This window comes from Canis lupus, chromosome 18, assembly GCF_048164855.1.
Source record: "Canis lupus baileyi chromosome 18, mCanLup2.hap1, whole genome shotgun sequence".
NCBI classification, from domain to species: domain Eukaryota; kingdom Metazoa; phylum Chordata; class Mammalia; order Carnivora; family Canidae; genus Canis; species Canis lupus.
In genome coordinates, this window is record NC_132855.1 from 43490073 (window position 1) to 43512707 (window position 22635).

The window sequence follows — 22635 nt, forward strand, 5'->3', positions numbered from 1 at the left end:
ATTTTGAGTAGTGTATCTTGCAAGAATGTGGAAGCAGGGTGAGTATTATCTCAAGGAGAAACAGAACTACGAAGACAGGCAAAGACTGAACCAAACTAGTCTGCACCCTGGGGGACCCCCCTGTGCTAACTTTTCACCAATATTTCCCCTCATTATAATACTAAAAACCTCGGGTAAGGTATTAAATATGCTAATTAGACATGCAACACATGAAGAAGCATAAACTTGGCAGGTGCCAAGAAATCCCCACCTCAGTATGTCTCAACATCACTCCTTTGCCTCCTCAGTCCCTTCAAAAACTTTCCCTGGGCCAGCCCAGGTGGCTCAGTGGTTTAGCGCCACCTTCGGCCCAGGGTGTGATCCTGGAGACTAGGGATCGAGTCCCACATCAGGCTCCCTGCGTGGAGCCTGCTTCTCCCTCTGCCTGTGTCTCTGCCTCTCTCTCTGTGTCTCGAATGAATGAATGAATAAATAAATAAATAAATACATCTTAAAAAACAAACAAAACCTTTCCCTGGCCTGTTAGGGAACACAGCCTGAAAGACTCTTTCCTTTGTGTTATTTCCCTTGTGCTGCAGAATAAGTCCCAATAAAAGCCTTGCCTGGCGCTCCCTTTTGGCTTCTAGTCAATTCCTACTGTTTAGTATGCCCAAGGACCAAGTGGGTGACACTAGGAAAACTGCCCTCCACCATGTTGCAACTACTTATCCTTTTTTTTTCCCTCTGTTTCTTCATCACTTACTCCCTGCCTCTGGTCTTCTACCAGAGACCCCAGTGTTTCCAACCACATTTGTTCTTCTTAATTACATCAATTTAGTAGGGCATGGATCATCTACGGTCTTGGGGAGGTGAGAAGGGGGAAGCATGCAGAGCAGCAGACACTCAGGCTGAGAGTGAGATCTATCACTGGAAATAAGGTCAAGGAGGACAGGGGCTTTGTTTTGTTTTCCGCTATATGCTCTCGATCCTGAAAACAAGGCCTGGAATGTACAGGTGTTTAATAAGTGTTCGCTGATTCAACGAATAAAATACAGGCACTAATGACAATGAGGTAGTAGTTACTGCTTTTACTGGAGGTAATGACAACATTTCACAAATCATTAAATATTAAACCTCTTTGCAAAAAATAAATAAATAAATAAATAAACCTCTTTGCAGAGATGTGAGAAGGAAAAAAAAAATTGCTAATACACCATACTAACCCAACCATCATACCTTAGTTGCTATTCTTGTCAGTGTTTTACAATATGAATTTAAAATATATTTGTAATAAAAATTTTTTTTTGGATAGGAAATATGGCACTTATTTTCAAAAGAACTGATCTCCTTTACCTACACACATCACTAAAAACAAACTTAAGTGATGTCGCCTAAGTAAGTCTGAGCCGACCTTGAATAATCCTTGTCAGTGCATGTGGTATGAAGAATTACTGGTGAAGAAGGTATGACACAAGTTTTATCTTGCCGGCTTCTACTGTAAGGGCTTCAACGTCTCACCTGCAAAATGAGAGGTTTCATAAGGAGGGATTCATAATCTCAAAGGTCTTCTTAGAGTCTAAAGTTCAATGAATCCTAAAAAAAAAAAAAAAAAATTATTGTTTTACATTGACTGTAAAGTAGCTTATACTTATGTATTTATGCAAGTAAGTTTATACTTCACAGTACATATGAATCCAGATTTAGGAGCTCCTTCTACGCAGAAGGAGATTTTAGAAACTCCCGTAAAGAGACCATTTCTAACATTTCAGGACCTCTTTTTTACCTGGAGGGACGGCAGTTAAGCAATTTCACTTGCCAGAAAGACTGTAATTTATAGTTCCAAAGGTAAATCTTCACCCTTATAAACCAATAAAACAGAAAATTAATTCAAAACAGAGTGGACGACATACCAGCTAAGAGTAATCTAAGGGCCAGGGTGAAGATGAAAACAGTAACCGGTACAGAAATAAGATAAAGACTCATCATCGGCTCCTCCATGGAGTAGGGCAGAGCAGGAAAAGCCTTCCTTGCCGCGGAATTCAGGATCAACCCGTCTCCTCCCCTTTCTGTGTTTCTTTTTTTTTTTTTTTTTTTTTTTTTTTTTTTCCTTTCTGTGTTTCTAAAGGCCCAATCGCTTCCTCCGGAAGATAACTTGGCAGCTTGATGATGATTTCCTTAATTTAGGTAGAACCTTTCTTTTGGAGGTAACGGGATTGCTTTGAGCGGAAGCTGAATCTTCAGGGCTACCCTCCCCAGTCAAGCCAGAGGAACAGGACCAGGAAGGTGTAAGGGCGGCAAAAACACTTCTGCCTCACACTTTCCGAAGAAGCATGAGTAAATCGTGCTGCTGGCAGTTACATCGAGGTGTAGGAGAACCGCTTCTTAGTGTGCAAGCTGCAGCTGAAGTCGGACTAGCAGCCACCCGCCGGGGTTTCGAGGCTATGGCTCAGTTAGGGAAGAGACACGCGCCTTCCGGCACCCGACGCCGAGGTGTTTGCTGGCCTATGTTAACCACACTGATAAGCGTGGTCACCCTATCAAGCTGTAAAATCCCCGTGTATAATAGCGACGTTCCTACCGCACGTCGCCAGCAGGCAGGGCATCGCTACGGCCACCCTCGGCCCCAGGCCCGCGCGGCTGAGAAACGCCGGAGACCCGCCCCGCTCCCAAACCAGCCCTAGGAGGCCGGGCCCCAGCGTTCACCACGTGGTCTCTTGCCGCCCCCTGCCGGGCTCTTCGCGGCCGGCTTACGGAGGGGCTGCGGTGCGGCCGCCGGGGGGCGCAAGAGGGAGACGTCACCTCCGCGCGACCGGAACTTAGTCTGGTCCATTTCCGCCTCCCGGTCCCGCCCCAGAGAGGAGAGGCGGAAGTAAAAAGGCTGTCTGTCGGCTAGTACTAATGCAGTCCGGTTTGAGGTCTGTGGCTCGCTATGCGTGTGCTTTTTCTTTTAGAAGGGGTCTGGGTGATTTTGATATATGGTAGAGTCTCCTTCCCGCGCAGCCCCTTGGCGAGTTGGTGTCGGGGAGGAAGAGGGGCAGAGAGAACCCGTGGAATGGAATCCGTGGCTTCAGTGAGCTAACGCGAACTTGTGACAGAGCTCGGCCTTGCCCCTCATTTTCTGATTTTAGGAATAATGCCTACCTCTTCGGTTGTGAGGTTGAAGTAACACAATATATGCGAAGCACTTAGCTCCGGCTTTCCAGATCACATGCGTGATTACGCTACCTTTCCCCATTAATACTCGGGCTTGTTCTTGCTGTTTTCCTCGGTATTTCTGAGATGCTTAGGACGTAAGAGGTGACGCTTTTCGCAAGGACGTTATGCGGTGTTAGCTGGGGTCGATTTCTTTATTCTGTATCACGAAGTGCTGACAATATTTTGTCCCTCCCCCCCCCCGCTTTTATTCCCCCCATTTTTAGGGACAGCTGTTTTCCAGCTCTTCTGGAGAAATGCAACGCCCTCTCTTTTTAAGACAGACTAGGTGAGAAATGGATCGCTGAAAAGATCTTCAAACTTCCCTTGTGTTATCAAAAAAGACCAGCTGGAATGTAGTACCCTCCTGGGCCAGTGATTAACCATCTCCACTAAATTCCCTTTATCAAGTGAATCGTCTTATTCCTAAGGCCTTACAAGTTTCTGAGTACAGAGGTTTCCAGTGTATTTGTTAATTTAGGACTTCAGCCCTTGAAATAATGGTTTTGGTTAATTAAAGATAGCAAATTGAGAAACAGATTGAAATAAATTATGGGATATTAATTACTCTTGAAATTTGCAGATTGAGACAGTTGATACTGTTTGCATTAGGCTGCTTATGTATTTATTACCTTGCTAGATGTTATAGGAATGTTTTGAATGTGGATCAGGTGCTAAAAGTAAATCAAGATCAGTATTTTCCAGGTTTAATTTTTTTTGTGTTGAAAACTGAAAAATTGATAAGGGTGACATATTTCCCTTTTGATATATGGTAGAGTCTCCTTTTGGCATCCCTAACCCAATTTATTTTTCTTATTTTTTAAAAGATTTTATTTGTTTATTCATGAGAGACACAGAGAGAGGCAGAGACATAGGCAGAGGGAGAAGCAGGCTCCCCGTGGGAGCCTGATGCAAGACTCGATCCCAGGACCCCAGGATCATGACCTTAGCCAAAGGCAGATGCTCAACCACTGAGCCACCCAGGTGCCCAGCCCTAAGCCAATTTAATTTGTTCTTAATTTATCTGGTTGCAAAACAACATATTTAGTAAATAATATCACAGTATTTCAGGAACGGTACATAGCCCCCATTCATCTCTGAGATAACCTACTACCTTTTTATCTTATTTGTCTATATTAATATCCCCCCTCTTTATATAAGTGATACCATTTTATCCATACTGCTACATGGTTTGCCACTTACAAAATCTTGGATATCTTTCCATTGTGTTAGATATGCCAGTTTTTTTTTTTTTTTAAATCAGGTTGTATAGTATTATACTATGTAGATGTTCCACAATGTATGAATCATTCTGTTGGTCACCATTTGGGTTTCTTCTTTTTTGTATATCATAGCAAATAATGTTAGGATAGTCATCCTTTTTAATAAGAAATATATATTGTCCTTTTATTTCCTTTGGATAATCTTAAAGAAATCAAAGTGCTGGATTAAAGGATATGGTAGGTGGTGCCAAATTCCCTTCCAACAGTGGTATTTGAAAATTCTCTGCATTTCCTTATATGTTCGCTAACAGTTGATATTAGTTGTCATTGTTTTTAGCCTTAGCTGAGACGACTTCTACCATTTTTTAAAGTCAATTGATTGCCTTTATAGTATTGTAATCAAATCCAAAGTTTCCTTGCCAGTTCTAAGTCCAGTTCATCGTTTTTTAAAAATATAAAAGAGAATAGTTTTAGATTTAAAAAATATTTTTTAAAAAATACTTTATTTATTTGGGAGAGAGAGAGGCAGGAAGTGAGAGAGAGCACGAGGGGAGGAGGGGCAGAGAGAGGGAGAAGCAGACTCCCCACTGAGCAGGGAGCCTGATGCAGGGCTTGATCCCAGGACATTGGGTCATAACCTGAGCTGAAGGCAGATGCTTAACCGAGTGAGCCACTCAGGTGCCCCTAGTTTTAGTTCTTTACTAATAAGTTATAAAATAATTCACTTCAGCAGTATTTGTTAAGTTAAAGATTTGTGGGAAGGTAATATTCGAATGAGACCTTGTACTATGGATAGATATGGGAGGGTGGGCCTTTCTGAAAGAATAGCTTCTACAAAGGCAGGGAGACAAAAATGGGCAAGAATGTTTAGGATCTGAGGTTTGAGAGTTAATAGTGTCTGGTTGTGAGGTTGTCGAATAGAACAGATAGCTAGGAAGGTAGTTAGAATGGTATGGTGAGAGTTTTGAAGGTCAGTCTGAAGATTTTGCTTTATAGGGGAGAGCTACAGAGGTATTTAATCTGGGAATAAGGCATGTATGTAATCACTTCTTTGTTTTACGAGTATACTGTGGTGGCAGTTTTGCATGACTGATGTTAGAGAAGCCGGTTAGGTGGCTGTTAATAGTCTAGGTGAGGGAGAATAGCAAAGATTAGAGATGTTAACAAAGATACTGAACCTACATGATTCAATGACTAAAAGGTTGAGGAACAGGAAGAAAGTAATTACTTTTAGATTTTTATCGTGAGTGACCATTAGGATAAGGGTAGTGATTCCATCCATCAGAAGAAGGCTATTTTAGAGGCTGGGAAAGATGTTCAGTTTGGTTTTAGACCTGTTAATTCATGTGAAAGATATTTCTACAGAGAGTGAATTATACACAAGGCATAAAATTCACCTTCACAGATTCAGGGGAAACCTTAATCGATTTATGACTCCTTTGTTAAGAAATTTGTCATATATTTTCACTGTTACTCTGTCATTAGTACAATTTTTTTGAACTTTCTGTGGCTTGTTCAGCCTGTTTGTTGTGGTGCTGATCATCTCAGAGTTTGTTGTCTAGAGTAGTTGTCTTCAGACTTTTGATTGTGTACACTCTCAGTAGAAAAAAAGGTTTTCTACATGTACCTCCAGTGTATGTATATTGTGTTCTGTACCACTATCCAGTAGAGGTCACCCTTGAGCATCTGGAAGAGAACAGATTGTTGAGCTGTGCAAGTAGAGCCTTCATTCTTAAGTTAGAATGCGGATCTTATTTTTGAGTTTCTAAATTCATGCATTTTTGGAGGAATATGTACTTAAAGAGCAGTATGTGGTATTATGGAGAAGTTAAGAATAGTGAACTCAGTATACGGCAATCTAAAATGTGCTGCCATTTGATGTTTATTTTGTGTGTCCTGCATTTTTGTTTGTCCTGCATTCTATAGTTTGGGAATCTTTTTCTAATTCTGAGGATCTGTAGATTACCTGAGATATGGGAGAGTTCCCTAACTCTAGGAATAATCTTAAACTCTTGTTAAATTGGTATAAGTTACTGGTGTCTGGCTGGCTCAGTCAGGGGAGCATGCAGCTCTTGATCTTGGGGTTGTGAGTTCGAGCCCCACATTGGGTGGGGCTTAAAAATAAAATCTTAAAAAAAGTAGTTTAATTAAATGGGCATACACAGAGAGGCTTTCTTTGGTACTGATCTTGAAAGCAACATCTCAAGCCCAGAGATATTAGTAGTGAGTTAAAATCATCTATCTCTTTTTCTTATTTTATGTTTAATTAGGAGAGGTGAGGAGGGAAATGCTTCCTTTAAGTTATAAGAGCCCATTGTTAATAATTAGAAATTAAGAACTAAGTTTGTCACAGCCATGTAGTCTAAAAAGGAGAAAGTACATATGAGTTGTTTTATGACTCAGACCACAATTAGCCTAAGAGCATTAATCATCTGACAAATTGAATAACAAGAAAAATTTTCTGTTGCTTTCCTGATAAAGTAATTCCTATAAATGCAGATACCAATTTAGTAGGTACCTATGGTTATTATCATATATAAATTCATACATTTTGTGCCCCCTTTCTAAATGATTAGGAAAATGAGTTATTGAGGTTTTAGTCATTTGCCTGAAATGGTGTATTGTGAGACAGATGCAGAAAGCTCTGGGCTCATCTTTTATAATGTGGTTGGGCAGGGGAGGATGGTAAAAGTAACTTTTCATTGTTCATGTGCTCTCAGCACAGTTCCACATATGGTGGACTCTGTGGATTGAACAGCCCAACTAAATCATTTTGAAGATAAAAATTGGGTTGGAGCAGTTGGGTTGCAATGAAGGGAGCGATAGGTGAACTGAAGGAGATGGAGATTGAGGTTGGGAACCGGTGACCAGAGGTCTATATAAAGCTAAGAATTAAGACTAATGATAGCATGGGGTTAAAGAGAAGCATGCATCTAGAAAAAGGTGTTTAAGATGGAGATTAGTCTGAAGTGTTGATTTTCAAGGCTATGTTTAGAGCTTGAGGAACCAGGAAGAGGGAACAGGGGCAAAGTAGTTTGGTGTCTATAGGCAGAGGGAAAGCCAAAGATCTGGCAAGTTGGAAGACAAGGCACAGTTGAAAGCTTCAGTTAGTAGGAATAAGCCAAAGGTTTGAAAACCAGGAGGATAAAGCAGAAGTAGAGAGGGGCAACTGGTTTTGGGTAGCAAACATAGGCAAGTCCAAATACAAAGAACAGGCGAAAGGCCTGGAAGGAATAGTTGTGGGATGGTGATGCTGCTATACTGCTTTTCTTCACATTAAGAATGGAAACAGCCCCAGGCTCACAGATAATCAGAAGCAGGAAACTAGAGAGCGGGAGTGCAGTGGCTGAATTGTTAATACACTACTAGGAGAGCTGGAGCTATGTAAATTTTTTTTTTAGAAATGACCGTGATGCTTACAGGATCATAATATGGTCTTTTAGCTGTTTAACACATGCATTTATATAATATTATGTATGTTGTTTTACACAGCATTCCAAAAAGTTTGGGATACCTGATCATTATGGCACCAAGAAGCTTCTTTTGTATGAGAAGTAACTTTCTCTTTGGTTCAAGATGTTGGATGACCCAATTTTCAACAGAAGTCTTCCTTAAATCAATTTCATTTAGGCTTTTTAGTGTGAAATGTGGTAATGCAGACAGTGAGTCTTCGGAGAATGAAGAATTACTGAATAACTTACTTACAATGGGAGTAGATGTTGATAAGGCGAAAAAACGACAGCCTGGAGTTTTTAATAGGATGGGAACTAAAGAGCAGGACCTGAAGATGTTCCTTCTATCCAAAGGAGCTAGTAAAGAAGTGGTTGCTAGCATTATATCAAGATATCCACGAGCCATAACACGCACACCTGAAAGTCTTTCAGAACGGTGGGATCTGTGGAGAAGAATTATGACATCAGACCTTGAGATTATAAATATTTTGGAACGTTCTCCCGAAGCTTTTTTTCGGTCCAGTAACAACCGAAACTTAGAGAATAATATAAAATTCCTCTACTCAGTTGGATTGACTCATAAATGCCTTTGTCGGTTGTTGACCAATGCCCCACGTACATTCTCCAACAGTCTAGATTTGAATAAACAGATGATTAAATTTTTGCAAGAAGTCTGTTTGTCTTTGAATCACAATAAGCCTAGAGATTTTATTGGGAAGATAATTTTTAAAAACCCTTTCATCTTAATTCAGAGTACCAAACGGGTAAAAACTAATATTGAGTTTTTACAGTCAACTTTTAATTTGAACAATGAGAAACTGCTTGTTTTGCTCTGTGGTCCGGGAGCTAAAATTCTAGACCTTTCCAATGACTATGTCAACAGAAACTACACAAATATCAAAGAGAAGCTGTTTTCTCTTGGGTGTACTGAAGAAGAGGTACACAAGTTTATCTTAAGTTATCCAGATGTGATCTTCTTAGGAGAAAAAAAGTTCAATGACAAAATAGACTATCTCATAGAAGAAAAATTTAGCATATCACAAATAATTGAAAATCCTCGGATTTTGGATTCAAGCATAAGTACTTTAAAAAGTCGAATCAAGGAATTGGTGAATGCTGGCTATAACTTCAGTACATCAAACATCACTCTTTTATCTTGGAGTCAAAAAAGATACAAAGCTAAATTGAAAAAGTTAAACATTGAATGAAACGTTGTTCTGGAGAATTACAAAATGTCAGTCTTATAATGTAGTGATACTTCATGTTGAATTGCCTTTCAGAAAGAGCTTTGGTTTGGTAACCGTATATATATACATAATGATCCTTTGGATATTTTACTGTAAAGGTTTATAAAACTCATGGCCAGCTACCTGTCTCTAGTTTGAATTAATACAACATCCAGTTATATGATACAGGCTGTGATTGTCCTATGAATGGTAGTTCCTGAGTGCCAGGGCGGAACAATATATAGAAGGAAAGTACAAAATAAGCTTTTTTGGTTTCTGTTCAGATTTAAAAAAAAATCAACAGATTCAGTTGGATGGTTCCTTTGAGGGTTTTGAATGGCAAATGATTTCTCCTATCATGCCCACATATTTAATTGTGGTTTATCTTCAAAATAGAATGCCAGTAAAAATCTGACAAAAAAGGAGGGGTTTTCATCTCAAATTCTGCATTCTCCATTTAAACCATTAGTATGTTCCCCTTACCCTCCAACATAGGCTCAATTCACTGTGGGTATATCCTGATTTTTTATTTTTTATTTTTATTTTTTTTATCCTGATTTTTAAAAAGACAATGGCAACTATGATGGGTAGAAAAATGGCCACCTAAAGATGTCAGTGTCTTGATTCCCAGAATCTGAATATGTTCTGTTACACTGGAAAAGGACTTTGCAGATGCAATTAAGTTAAGGACCCTAAGACAGGGAGATTATCCCAGATTATCTTGTGGGTCCAGTGTCATCATATGGGTCCTTAAAATGGAAGAGGGATGCAATATAGGGACTTGACCCTGTTTACTGGGTTTGAAGGAGGAAGGGATCATGAACCAAGGAATGCAAATGGACTTTAAGAAAATGGAAAAGGCAAGGAAACACTCTCTCCTGTGGCCCCCAGAAAGGAACACAGCCCTGCTGGTACCTTGGATTTAGCCCACTGAGACCTGTTGCCAAACTTCTGGCCTACAGAACCCGAAGATAATAAATGTATGTAGTTTTAAGCCACTGAATATGTGAATTTGTTAAGATAGCAAATAAATGAATATAACAACTAAATAATGATTAGTTGCATTATGGGTGGAGGAGTCACAATACATGATTTTTTTAGTGTATCTTTGTTTCTTCCTCTTGTAATTACCTGTTTTGTCCACATACCTTTCTGGAATGACTAGTAAGTTGTTGTTTGTAAAGACCTAAATGTATAAAAAACTAAATGTAATAAAATCTAAATAAAGGAATATTTTTACTTAATAATGTAGTTTAAAGAAATGGTTATAGTCTGTATATTTATATTTTATGGTCATTTTAATATAAATAAAGAACAATAAATTTTTAGATGTACTGACCTTAAAATGACAAATCAGGTGAGGTCTGTATCTTGAAGACATTCATAATCTAGCTGATAAAAACTGAAAGAGAAGTGACAAATTATATGACCTTATTTACTTTCAGTTATTTTTCAGAGGCATTTGTTTTCTAAGATGTGGATTTTGAATTGAGTAACAGTGGTGCTAAACCTTTGAAGCCTTATTTCCTAAGTGATGCCCCCCAAAAACTTTTTCCTGCCACTGATAGAAACAAAATGCCTGTTTTTTCAAGGCCATTTGATGTCAATTATATTTATATAATTATATATTATATAATTATTATATTAATAATTATATGGAAATATAATTCCATTCTTTGATGGCAAGCATGGCTTGATTAAGAAAACATAGGCTTAGGGAGATACATCTTTAGAGTGATAAATCTGGGCATCATTCCTGACCAGCTTTGTATGTATAAATATTTTAATTTCACTGAACTTGTTTTCTTATCTGTAAGAGTAAAAGTTGACCTTGCAGAGGTGGCAAAAATCAGATGACATAGAGTCTCTTTTAAGTCTTTTTTGCAGGTAGTAACTGTTCAATGACAGCTATAATAAAGTTACAATAATATTTTTAAAAAAGTGTCATTGATATATAGTTCAGATAACACACAACTCACCAATTTAAATTATACAATTCAATATATATATATATATATATATATATATATATATTTTTTTTTTTTTTTACTCATAGAACTGTGTAATCATCCCAGTCTAATTTTAGTATATGGTTTTGCTCCCTGGGGCAAAGCAACCAATGATCTACCTTTTGTCTCTCTAAATTTGCTTATTCTGAACATTTCAGATAAATGGAGTCTTACAATGTGTGTGTGTGTGTGTGTGTGTGTGTGTGTGTTTTGTAACTGTCTTTTTTCACTTAGCATAATGTTTTCTAGTTTTCATCCATGTAGCACATATCAGTATTTCACCCTTTGGTATTTTTTGGGGTAAATATTATTGTTAACCAAGTATTAGTTCCCTACATCTTCTGAATTTTATGGCAGTAAACACTCCAAAGATAAACTTGGAATCTTACAAGTTTATAAAGAATTTGAGGGAGATGGATAGCAGAGGAGATAAAAGATTATTGGCATCAAAACTGGACAGCTATATGCAACAGAATGAAACTGGGCCACTTTCTTACACCATCCACAAAAATAACCTCAAAATGGACTAAAGACCTAAATGTGAGACCTGAAACCATTAACTCCTGGAAGAAAACATAGGCAGTAATCTGTAGGGTATCAGCCTCAGCAACATATTTATGGATATGTCTCCTCTGGCAAGGAAATTGGGCAAAAATAAACTGTTGGGACTACACCCAAATAAAAAGTTTTTGCAGAGTAAAGGAAACCATCAACAAAAAGGCAACCTAGTGAATGAGAAGAGAGATATGCAAGTGATACAACTGATAAGGGGCTAATATTTAAAATATATAGGGACGCCTGGGTGGCTCAGCGGTTGAGTGTCTGCCTTTGGCTCAGGGCGTGATCCCAGAGTCCTGGGATGGAGTCCCACATTGGGCGTCCTGCATGGAGCCTGCTTCTCCGTCTGCTGTGTCTCTGCCTCTTTCTGTGTGTGTCTCTCAGGAATAAATAAATAAATAAAATCTTTTAAAAAATATTTAAAATATATAAAGAACTTAATACAGCTCAATACCCAAAAAATAAAGCAATCTGATTAAAAGATGGGCAAACCACCCGAATAGACCTTTGGATGGCCAATATACATGAAAAGATACTCAGTATCACTAATCATTAGAGAAATGCAAAGTCTTGCATCTTCACTTTGTTCTGGTATTTTCAAGATAGTAGATGTCTACTTTTTTGATTTCACACTTTTTTCTCCCTCAATTCACAAAGGTTTTAAATAAAAGAAAAAAAACCCAAATTGTATTTAGAACTTATTTTTTAGCCTTTTGACTAATTTCTGAGTGGAATTTAGTAGAAGACATTTGATAGAGTCTCATTTTCTGTCTCAGTTTCAGTATTAATCAGACAGATATTTGGAATTTGTTTTACCTTAATAGGAATATTGTGTGAAGATTAATGAGCTTATGTTCATGAACTGCTTTTTGTAAATTGTGAAAATTCTTAATATGATTGTATGATAGTTCTTCCACATGCATTTTTAATATCCTAGTGCCACCTTCAAAGCTGTCAAGGTACCTTCAATTTATGCCCACAATCATTATCTTCTTTTTATTTTACAATGGAAATGATTTTATTCTCTGAGAATACAGAATCACTATAAAGCCATCAAACAGTACATTAAAACAAAGTCCAAGCTAGACTATTTATCATACAGTTGAGGAAATATCCTTTTATTCTTAGTTCAGAAAGAGGTTTATTTTTTTAAAATCAAGGATGAATAATAGTTTTTGAAAAAATTTTTAAAAAATCATCTCTTCTGTCCATTAATGAATGATATCAGTTGACTTCTTCATGTCACCCTTTGTTTTATGGAAATAAAACCTATGCCATATTCAACTTACTGATATTTGACTTAGGAATTTTCATTAGTATTCACAAGAGGAAGAGAGGTCTACAGTTTTCTTCCCCCTCTTCACCTTGTTATTATGGAAGTTTCTGTGGGTAGTTTCTTTGTGTTTTAGGGGGAGGGGGTTAACACTTTGTCATGTCTTTTGATCAGGATTGTGCCAGCCTCAAACTTAATTTGGAAGCTTATTACTATTTTTTGCCTATGCTTTGGAAATTTGAAAATGGTGGGCACTACCTATCCCCTTAAAGATTGGCAGAACTTGCTCATAAAATCAGCGAGGACTGGTATCTTGCTTATGATAGATCCTTGACAACAATGGAAAGTTGCTGTGAAGGCTTATCTAAAGCTTTTTGACCATTATCTTTTTAGTAGATATCAGTATAAAGTTGTCTCTGGTCCTGGTTAATGAATTTTGCTTTGAATTCTACATTGAAAGTAACATTGCCTGCTTTATGTCTATACAAAGACTTTGTATTTACATGTTCTTAACCAAAACCTGGAAACAACCTAATATTCATCACCAGGTGGATGGAAAAATAAAGTGTGATGTATTCATGCAGTGGAATACTACTCAGCAACACACAAAAAAATGAACTATTAATACATGTAACAACCTGGGTGGAATCTCAAAATAATTTTGGTGAATGAAAGAAACCAGAGGGGTGCCTGGGTGGCAGAGTTGGTCCAACTCTTGATCTCAGCTCCAGTCTTGATTTCAGGGTTGTGAATTTGAGCCCCACATCTGCCTTCACGGTCCCTACTTAAGAAAAAAAGAGAAAGAAGTCAAACACACACACACAAAAACAAATGAACAATATGTACGATTACAATTATGTTAAATTGTAGAAAATGCTCACTAATCTGTAGTGACAGAAAGTAGATGATTTGTTGTTTGGGATGGCAATAGGGTGGAGTGGGGAAGACCATGAAGGAGGGATTACCAAGGGGCAAAGATTTTTGGGGGTGATGTATATATTCATTATTTTCATAATGGTGAGCATTTTCTGAGTGTATACATATATGTATCAAATTGTATATTTTGATACAAAATGTATCAAAACCCTTTGTTTTGTAAAATTGTATATTTTAAGTGTGTGCCTTGTAGTTTATTTCTCAGTAGAGTTAAATGATTTATCCATTCAACATTGACTTGAAGTGCAATTGTTATTTGATACTAAATGTGTATGTGTTTAGATACTCTTTAACTCTATCAAACAATTGTATTTCACTTTATATTTCTATACTGATATTAAGACTCATGGGTACCTGGCTGGCTCAATCAGTAGAGCTTGTGACTCTTGATCGTGGGGTTGTGATTTTGAGCCCCACACTGGGCATAAAGATTACTTTAAAAAAAAACCCAAAACAAACAAAAAAAGGAATTAAACAGTATCTCTTTTTAGCAAAGGTATTGAGAGACCTAGAAAACCACATGGAAAAAAAATACTAATGGATTCTTATACACCAGGATAAACTCCAAATGGAGCAGTCATGAGGCCTGTACCACTCAACTCCTGCCATGGCCTTACACCTAATGAACCTATACTCAAATTGGGCTATGGCATGTGTTAAGCTCTGGCACTAATACCAGGATCTTTTTTTTCTTTTTCTTTTTTTAAAGATTTTATTTATTTATTTGAGAGAGAGAGAGCGTGAACAGGGTGGAGGGGTGGAGAGAGAGAAGCAGACTCCCTGTTGAGCAGGGAGCCTGAGCAGGGCTTGATCCCAGGACCCTGAGATCATGACCCAAGCTGAAGGCAGTCGCCCAACCAACTGAGCCACCCCGTCACCCCAACATCTTTTTTTTTTTTTAAAGATGTATTTATTTATGATAGAGAGAGAGAGAGAGGCAGAGACACAGGAAGAGGAAGAAGCAGGCTCCATGCCAGGAGCCCGACGTGGGACTCGATCCTGGGACCCCAGGATCGTGCCCTGGGCCAAAGGCAGGCGCCAAACCACTGAGCCACCCAGGGATCCCTTTTTTAAAAAAAACTTATAGTTGACACACAACACTACATTAGTTTCAGGTGTACAACACAGTGATTCAATAAGTTTATAGTTATGCTATACTCACCACATGTGTAGCTACCATCGGTCATACAATGCCAGTACCTTTTCATTCTAGAGGGCTTCCTGGGGCTGCTCCTCACTCCGGGCTAGAATTTACCAAGAGGGCAGCTGCCCTCTGTTTTTTCTTGCTCTTCCGTGAGTACAGATAAAGTTAGACTTCAGCTTTTTTCCACAAGAACAAGAGCTCTGATGAAGTCCTACGTCCCCCTGGAGAACTTCTGTGTTTCTTTGATTACTAAACTGATTGCATTTACTCTCTTGGCAACCATACATAGCTTCATTTCCTAAGGAAAATAGGGTGCATGAACCCAAATGAGAGGTATTCCCTCCTTTTTGCTTTCCTGTAGTTGGGGAATACTGATGGTCATGTTGCACTCTGAATATTTACTAACATGTCTATAGCAAAATTAGTGCACCAAGATTAGCATTATCCCACCCTGCATATTTAAGTGTGTCTCTCAGACCTGCTAAGCTTCTTTAGAATGCCTGTTAATCCTGACCAAACCTAGAGGGCTGCACTTCATGGAAGAATGATATACACAGCGTAGCCTACTGATTTAAGCTAAATGTGATAAACTATTCACAGAATTAAAGTTTAACTTAGTGTGTATGATAACTGATAATTAAAATTGTATAAATTACATAGTTAATAAATCAGAGTAATTAATGAGTGACAAAAGAACTGCAATTTGGTCCTAACCACCCACTTTACCTGCACACGGAACATCAGGAACTGCAGGGGGAACTGTAGACAGAGGTTTGGCTATATGGTTTCTTAGACAGCTAGGTGTAAGTCTGGCTGATAAGTCAAACTAATAAAGAATCCTTTAAAAACCAAAAAGGAGTTGGTAGGGTACCATTTTATCTGGAGGTTCTGTCAGCCTCAAGCTGGAAGAAAATAGGCCAGTACCCTCTCATATATAGTTTTTTTTTATTCTTTTTACCCCTGACAGTTTAATGTCTGTTTAAAGAATACAAAAGCAGTTTTATTTGAATGGCTTTTCATTCTATTTAAACAAATAGCACTGTTTAACAGTCTCGACAGTTCTGAAATGATGTAATTAGGGTACCTTTTGCATTTCTACTTAGGTTTGAAACTCTCTTCTTGTCTGTTACACAGTCTTAGTGCTTTAAAAATATTCTGTAGCAGTATCTTTGCTCTTATTTAGTTACTACTGCCAGATCCTCTCCTTTATTGAATTTTTATCTGTAAAGCTGGTGGTGGTATTTATTTATTTATTTATTTATTTATTTGCTGGTGGTTTTTGTTATGTGTCTGTACACAAAACTTACCATAAGATAGTATGGTGTCCACATCATTGCAGTTGTTCCAGTTACTTTAACTTTTTTCATTCATTTGGGGTCTTGAGAATTTTTTAAAAATTGAGATCTTAATGATGGTATCTGAAGTGAGGAAATTAGAGTTTGCTGGGAGAACAGTTGTATATCAAATAGACACATTATAAACTGTCCTTGGTTTCTTTATTATTTAGAAGATGTTACATGAGCTCTTGGGTCTCCCACGGCATCTAACATAGCAGCTTTAATGACCTTGCCCACTTAGCTATGATTGGGTGAGCAATTCTACATCTGAGAATCAATATGTAAGGGAGGATAATAGAATTGGAAATAAATATAAAATGCCTTCAGTACAAAGCATCATGTGCACAATATATGCACTAGAGGTTATGGTAGCCACATAAGAGATTGAAACTTCTAAATATAGTTAAAAGATGTCTTGTCACGTCTTTACTGTGCATCATGCCTTCATTAAGTTGAACTCTGGTTCACATTGTACCTGACATCTGAAAACTTGTGAAAAAACTCTAGAACAGAATTGTCATTAGATAGAGAAGGTCCCTTCTCCTCTCCCTGCCCCTGCCCATCTTCTCAAGCTGAAATTAATACCTTTTTTGATAAGTTTTGCTTTGTTCTTCTTGAGTTTCTTCCCTAGAGTTAGGGAACAAAGGAGTCACCTAGGTAATGGGTTGCTTGACCAATTAGATCCTTCAGAAGACCTAAGTTCACTCCTCTCTCATTTCCCATCAAAATGGTATTTATATAAACACCACAGCTTGAGTCACTGCTAAAATTGAGACCCAGAGGGCCTAGAGGACTAGCTTTGATAGTTTATTGGTTTGTTTATAAAAATAATATTTTTTTCCTGATTGCAAAATAATCATATAGTTTCACAACATGGGAAAAATACAGAAAAACACATACAAAAAGTACCTATAATCCGAATAACCTAGAAATAACACTTGTTAACATATTGGTATATAACTTTTTAGTCTTTTTTGTTATGCATATATATTATGTGTGGAAAATAAATATAATACCCTTTTAGCTAAAGTTAATAATTTATTCAACACATATTTGTTAAATATCAACTATGCAGTTGTGTGACACTGGATTATTACATAGTAACTTTTTTTTAAAAAAGATTTTATTTATTCATGAGAGACACACAGAGAGAGAGACAGAGACAGAGACAGAGACACAGGCAGAGGGGGAAGCAGGCTCCATGCAGGGAGCCCGGTGTGGGACTCGACCCTGGGTCTCCAGGATCATGTCCTGGGCTGAAGGCCGCGCTGAACTGCTGAGGCACCCAAGCTGCCCCAGTAACTGTTTTAAACTCATTTTTATACATGTACTATGAGCATTTTCCTACATCACACACCATTTATGACCTGTTTTTAGATAAATTTGAGATTGACAAGCCTGGTCCACTGTGGTTAAGGGAATGTGCCATTTGAGAACTACAGGGAAGAGAACTGCCCTCCCAGAAGGCCTTATCAGGTCACCATGTGGTATTGTGCTCAGAGCTTGGTCAGGGAATCCTATATTATTTCGACTCAGCAAGATAGAAGTTCCTGGAATGGCTATCAAGAACAGGAAAGCAGGAGGAGTACTTAGGGAGTTGTAACTTAAGATTCATCTTCCAAATCATACACTGAATTAATATTCTGATAAAAAAAATGGATGTGTTGGCCAATGTTGGTCCATTTAGAAACAAAAGATATTAGAACGCTTCTGCATCACATATTTTAATCTGGTTTTCATAAAGATAATTCAAAGTTTTCTAGTACCAATTAGTTTTAATTCTGACATATTCTTCTCTATGCAATTCCAGATCACTTTTTTTTTTTTTTTAACTTCTAAGCAATCACTACTCTTAAACATTCTATGCAGTGGCCTTAAAGTAATTTTCTTGACCAAAGCTAGGTCTGTGACTGGTAGGCTGAGCAGACCTGGTCCCTCCTATCATAGCATTTATAGTCTAACCAAGGAAGAGAGACAAGTAGTAAAACATACAAATAACTATGTCACTATAAGTTGAGAAAATGTGTTTCAAGGACACAGAATTTCTAGGATGGAGAGTAGGCACCAATCAAGAGGCACCAACTCTTGATTGGCTGATCAGGGAGGACCTTTTAGGGAGCTAATGTATGAGTGGAGACTTGAAGGATGAGAAGGAGACGGCCAAAGGGCCGGCAGCATTCCATACCCAGGTCCAGGGGGCTGTAAGCTTAGTATGTCTTAGGAACTGAAGGATGTCACATGCTGCTGGAGAATAGGGAGTGCCTGTTGAGTGGTTTTAGAAGAGGTGATAGTGATGGGCAGGGTGTGTGGGATGGGAATCATATCATATGCAGGCCATGATAGCAAGCTTGGACTTTAAGGAAAATGAAAAACCCACTGAGAGATATTAAGCAAGTAAAAAAATGTAATGAGATTTATATTCAAAAAAGATCTATAATTGTGAGAAGAATCTATTAGAATAGGACAATTGAGGAAGCATGAAGATCAATACAGACGCCATTGTAACAGTTCAGGCAAGAAATCATAGTGACTTGGGTTGAGGTGGTGACAAAAGATTTGGGAGACATAAATGGATATACTATAGTAGCACTATCTAACAGAAATAGAATGTAAGTCACAAATACAAACCAAATATATATTTAAAAATTCTCATAACTAAAGATATTTGCAAATTATATATCCAATAAGGGGTTAGTATCCAAAAAATATAAGGAACTTATCCAATTCAGTGCTAAAAAAACAAATAATCCATTTTAAAAGACATTGGCAGGGGTGCCTGGGTGGCTTATTTGATTAAGTAACTGACTCTTGCTTTTGGCTCAGGCCATAATCTCATGGGTTGTGAGACAGAGCCCCAAGTCTGGTTCTCCACTCAGCAGGGAGTCTGCCTGAGATTCTCTCTCTCCCTCTGCCCTTCCCCACCCTGGTACGCACACTTTCTCTCTAAAATAAATAAATCTTTAAAAGAAAAAGCTTATTAAAAAGACGAACAGATATTTCTCCAAAGAAGACATACAGATGGCCAACAGACAATGAGAAGAGGTTCAACATCATTAATCATCAAAGAAATGCAAATCAAAACCACAATGAGGTATCACCTCACACTTATCAGAATGGTTAAAATAAAAAACCCAAGAAATAATAAGTGTTGGCAAGGAGGTGGAGAGAAAAGGAAGCCTCAAGTACCATTGGTGGGAATGTAAACTGGTGCAGCCACTGTGGAAAACAATATGGAGGTTCCTCAAAAAATTAAAATTAGAAATACTATCCAGTAATTGCACTACAGGGTATTTACTCAAAGAATATGAAAATACTAAATTTGAAAAGATATATGTGCCCTTAGAAATACTATCCAGTAATTGCACTACAGGGTATTTACTCAAAGAATATGAAAATACTAAATTTGAAAAGATATATGTGCTCCTATGTTTATGGCAGCTTTATTTACAATAGCCAAATTATGAAAATAGCCTGTGTCCATCAATAGATAGATGGCTCTTGCCCTTTGCAAAAACATGAATGGAGCTGGGCTATAATGCTAAGTGAAATAAATCAGAGAGAAAGAGAAATACCATATAATTTCATTCATATGTGGAATTGATGGAATAAAACAAGTGAACAAAGAAAAAAAAGAGACAAGCCAAACAACAGACTCTTGGTTACCAGAGGTAGGTAGGTAGGGGATGAGTGAAATAGGTGAAGGGATTAAGAGTACATTTATCATGATGAGCATTGAGTAATATATAGAATGGCCAAATCACTATATTGTACACCTGAAAGGAATATAACACATGTTAACTATACTGCAATTAAAAAAAAAAGTTGCCACAACCCACGGCATGGAGGCTTTCCCCTATGGTCTCTTCTAGGAGTTTCATAGTCTCAGGTCTTATATTTAAGTCTTTGATCCCTTTTAGTTAATTTTTGCTAGTTGTATAAGATAGGGGTCCATTTTCATTACTATTATGTGGTTTTCCAGATTTTCCAACACCATTTATTAAAGAGACTATCCTATTCCCATTGACTATTCTTGGCTCCCTTGTCAAATATTAATTCATCACATTTTTGTAGGTTCTGAGCTCTTTATTCTGTCAGTCTATGTGTCTCTTTTTATACCAGTACCATACTATTTCGATTACTATAGCTTTGTAAAGTAGTTTTCTGCTTTGTTATTCTTGCTCAGGGGTCTTTTGTGGTTCCACATAAATTTTAGGATTTTTTTCCTGTTTCTTTTTTTTTTTTTTTTTTTAATTTTTATTTATTTATGATAGTCACAGAGAGAGAAAGAGAGAGAGGCAGAGACATAGGCAGAGGGAGAGGCAGGCTCCATGCACCGGGAGCCTGATGTGGGATTCGGTCCCGGGTCTCCAGGATCGCGCCCTGGGCCAAAGGCAGGCGCCAAACCACTGCGCCACCCAGGGATCCCTTTTTTCCTGTTTCTACAAAAAGTGCCATTGACATTTTGGTAGGAATTGCATTGAATTTATAGATGACTTTGGGTAGTATGGGCATTTTAACAATAGTCATCTGATTTTTGAACACAGAATATCTATTTATTCGTGTCTATTTCATTTTCTTTCATCAAAGAAAGGCATACTTTCTTTCAGGCATACTTTGGAGATACAGTGGTTTTGTTTCCACACTACCATGACAAAGTGAATACAAAAAAGCAAGTCAAATGAGTTTTTTGGTTTCCCAGTGCATATAAAAGTTTCATTTACACTATACTGTAGTCTACTCAGAGTGCAATAGCATTATGTCTAAAGGAGTGTATATACCTTAATTAAAAAATACTTTGTTGTGGGGCACCTGGATGGCTCAGTGGTTGAGTGTCTGCCTTTGGCTTAAGTCGTGATCCCAGGGTGCTGGGATTGAGTCCCATATCAGGCTTCCTGCAGGAAATCTGCTTCTCCCTTTGCCTATGTCTCTGCCTCTCAGTGTGTATGTCTTTCATGAATAAATACACAAAATTAAAAAAAAAAACCTTTATTGCTAAGAGGTGCTATTATATGAGCTTTTAGTGAGTCATAATCACTGATCATCAAAATGAATAGAATAATGAAAAATATTGCCAGAATTACCAAAATGTGACACAGAGATATGAAGTGAACAAATGTTAATGGAAAAATGGCACCAATAGACTTGCTTAACACAGTGTTGCCATAAACCTACTATTTGAAAAAAAATGTAATAACTGCAAAGCACAATAAAGTAAAGCACAATAGAATGAGGTATGCTTATAATCTTCAGTGTACAAATCTTTCACATCCTTGGATAAATTATTCCTAATTTATTTTTTGTTTTTTGATGCTATTGTGAGTGACATTGTTTTCTTATTTTTTTCAGACATTTTGTTGTTAGTGTATGGAAATGCAACTGATTTTTGTGTATTGATTTTGTATCCTGCAACTTTACTGAGTTTATTAGGTTCTGGTATATATATTTTTTTAATTTTTATTTTCTGAATATTTGTCAAGAATGGTGAAAGATCTGAGATTTTATCCTATATACAAGGTAATAAGGTTGCCTGCCACAGTTTCATGGATGCTGGCATAAGACATGAGACTCCTAGATCAGAGACAAGAGACTATTTATTACTTATAGGCTTAACAGCAGTCCAAGAATTGGTGTTTCTGTTAGTTCTCTGAGCAATACTTTCCCAATGGGAATATGAAGAGAGCCAGGTGATATATCCCCACACAGTAAATTGCATTATAGGAAAGAAATCCTGAGCATAGAAAACCTGAAAAATTCATCAAATTATTTATTTTTAAAGATTGAAATACAATTAACATATAGTATTATATTCGTCTCAGGTGTATGGTATAATGATTCAACAATTGTATACGCTGTATACAATACATCAATACTCATCATGGTAAGTATACTCTTAGTCCCCTTCAGCTATATCATCTATCCTCCCACCCACCTCCCCTCTGGTAACCATCAGTTTGTTCTCTTTAGGTAAGAGTCTGTTTTTTGGTTTGTCCTTTTTTTCTTTGTTCATTTGTCTTATTTCTTAAGTTCTACATATGAATGAAATCATAAGGTATTTGTCTTTCTCTGACTTATTTCACTTAGCATTATACCCTCTAGGTCCATCCATGTTGTGGCAAATGCAAAATCTCTTTTTAAATGTCTGAGTAATATTCCATTGTGTATATATATACCACATCTTCTTTATCCATTTATCTAAATTTTTAAAAAAAGATTTCATTTATTTATTCATGAGAGACACACAGAGAGAGACAGAGACATAGGCAGAGGGAGAAGCAGGCTCCCTGCTGGGAGTCTGATACGGGACTT

At 37.5% G+C, this 22635-nt stretch overlaps 1 protein-coding gene and 1 long non-coding RNA gene across 3 annotated transcripts; one reads left to right on the forward strand and one right to left on the reverse strand.

Annotated features, from left to right (window-relative positions):
* Positions 1 to 1052: 1052 nt before the first annotated feature.
* Positions 1053 to 2750, reverse strand: LOC140609099 (uncharacterized). The gene is made up of 2 exons (XR_012011060.1): positions 1890 to 2750; positions 1053 to 1572 (listed from the first exon to the last, which is right to left on the reverse strand). It is a non-coding gene; the product is annotated as an uncharacterized lncRNA (long non-coding RNA).
* A 50-nt stretch (positions 2751 to 2800) lies between these two features.
* Positions 2801 to 10319, forward strand: MTERF1 (mitochondrial transcription termination factor 1). 2 transcript variants are annotated; one of them, XM_072784242.1, is made up of 3 exons: positions 2808 to 2894; positions 3399 to 3460; positions 7887 to 10319. In XM_072784242.1, exons 2-3 carry the CDS (start codon positions 3429 to 3431, stop codon positions 9052 to 9054), a joined length of 1200 nt encoding a protein of 399 aa, XP_072640343.1. In that variant the 5' UTR covers positions 2808 to 2894; positions 3399 to 3428; the 3' UTR covers positions 9055 to 10319. The 2 variants fall into 2 exon arrangements, with proteins under 2 accessions (XP_072640344.1, XP_072640343.1); XM_072784243.1 differs by lacking the exon at positions 3399 to 3460 and having other exon boundaries at positions 2801 to 2894.
* Positions 10320 to 22635: the final 12316 nt, after the last annotated feature.

What these genes read in the sequence shown, in the direction of transcription:
- MTERF1 (XM_072784242.1), top strand. Translation starts at nt 3,429, where the DNA reads ATGCAACGCCCTCTCTTTTTAAGACAGACTAG. An exon ending in CTCTTTTTAAGACAGACTAG is followed by an intron (nt 3,461 to 7,886) that starts GTGAGAAATGGA and finishes TGTTTTACACAG; the next exon opens with CATTCCAAAAAGTTTGGGAT.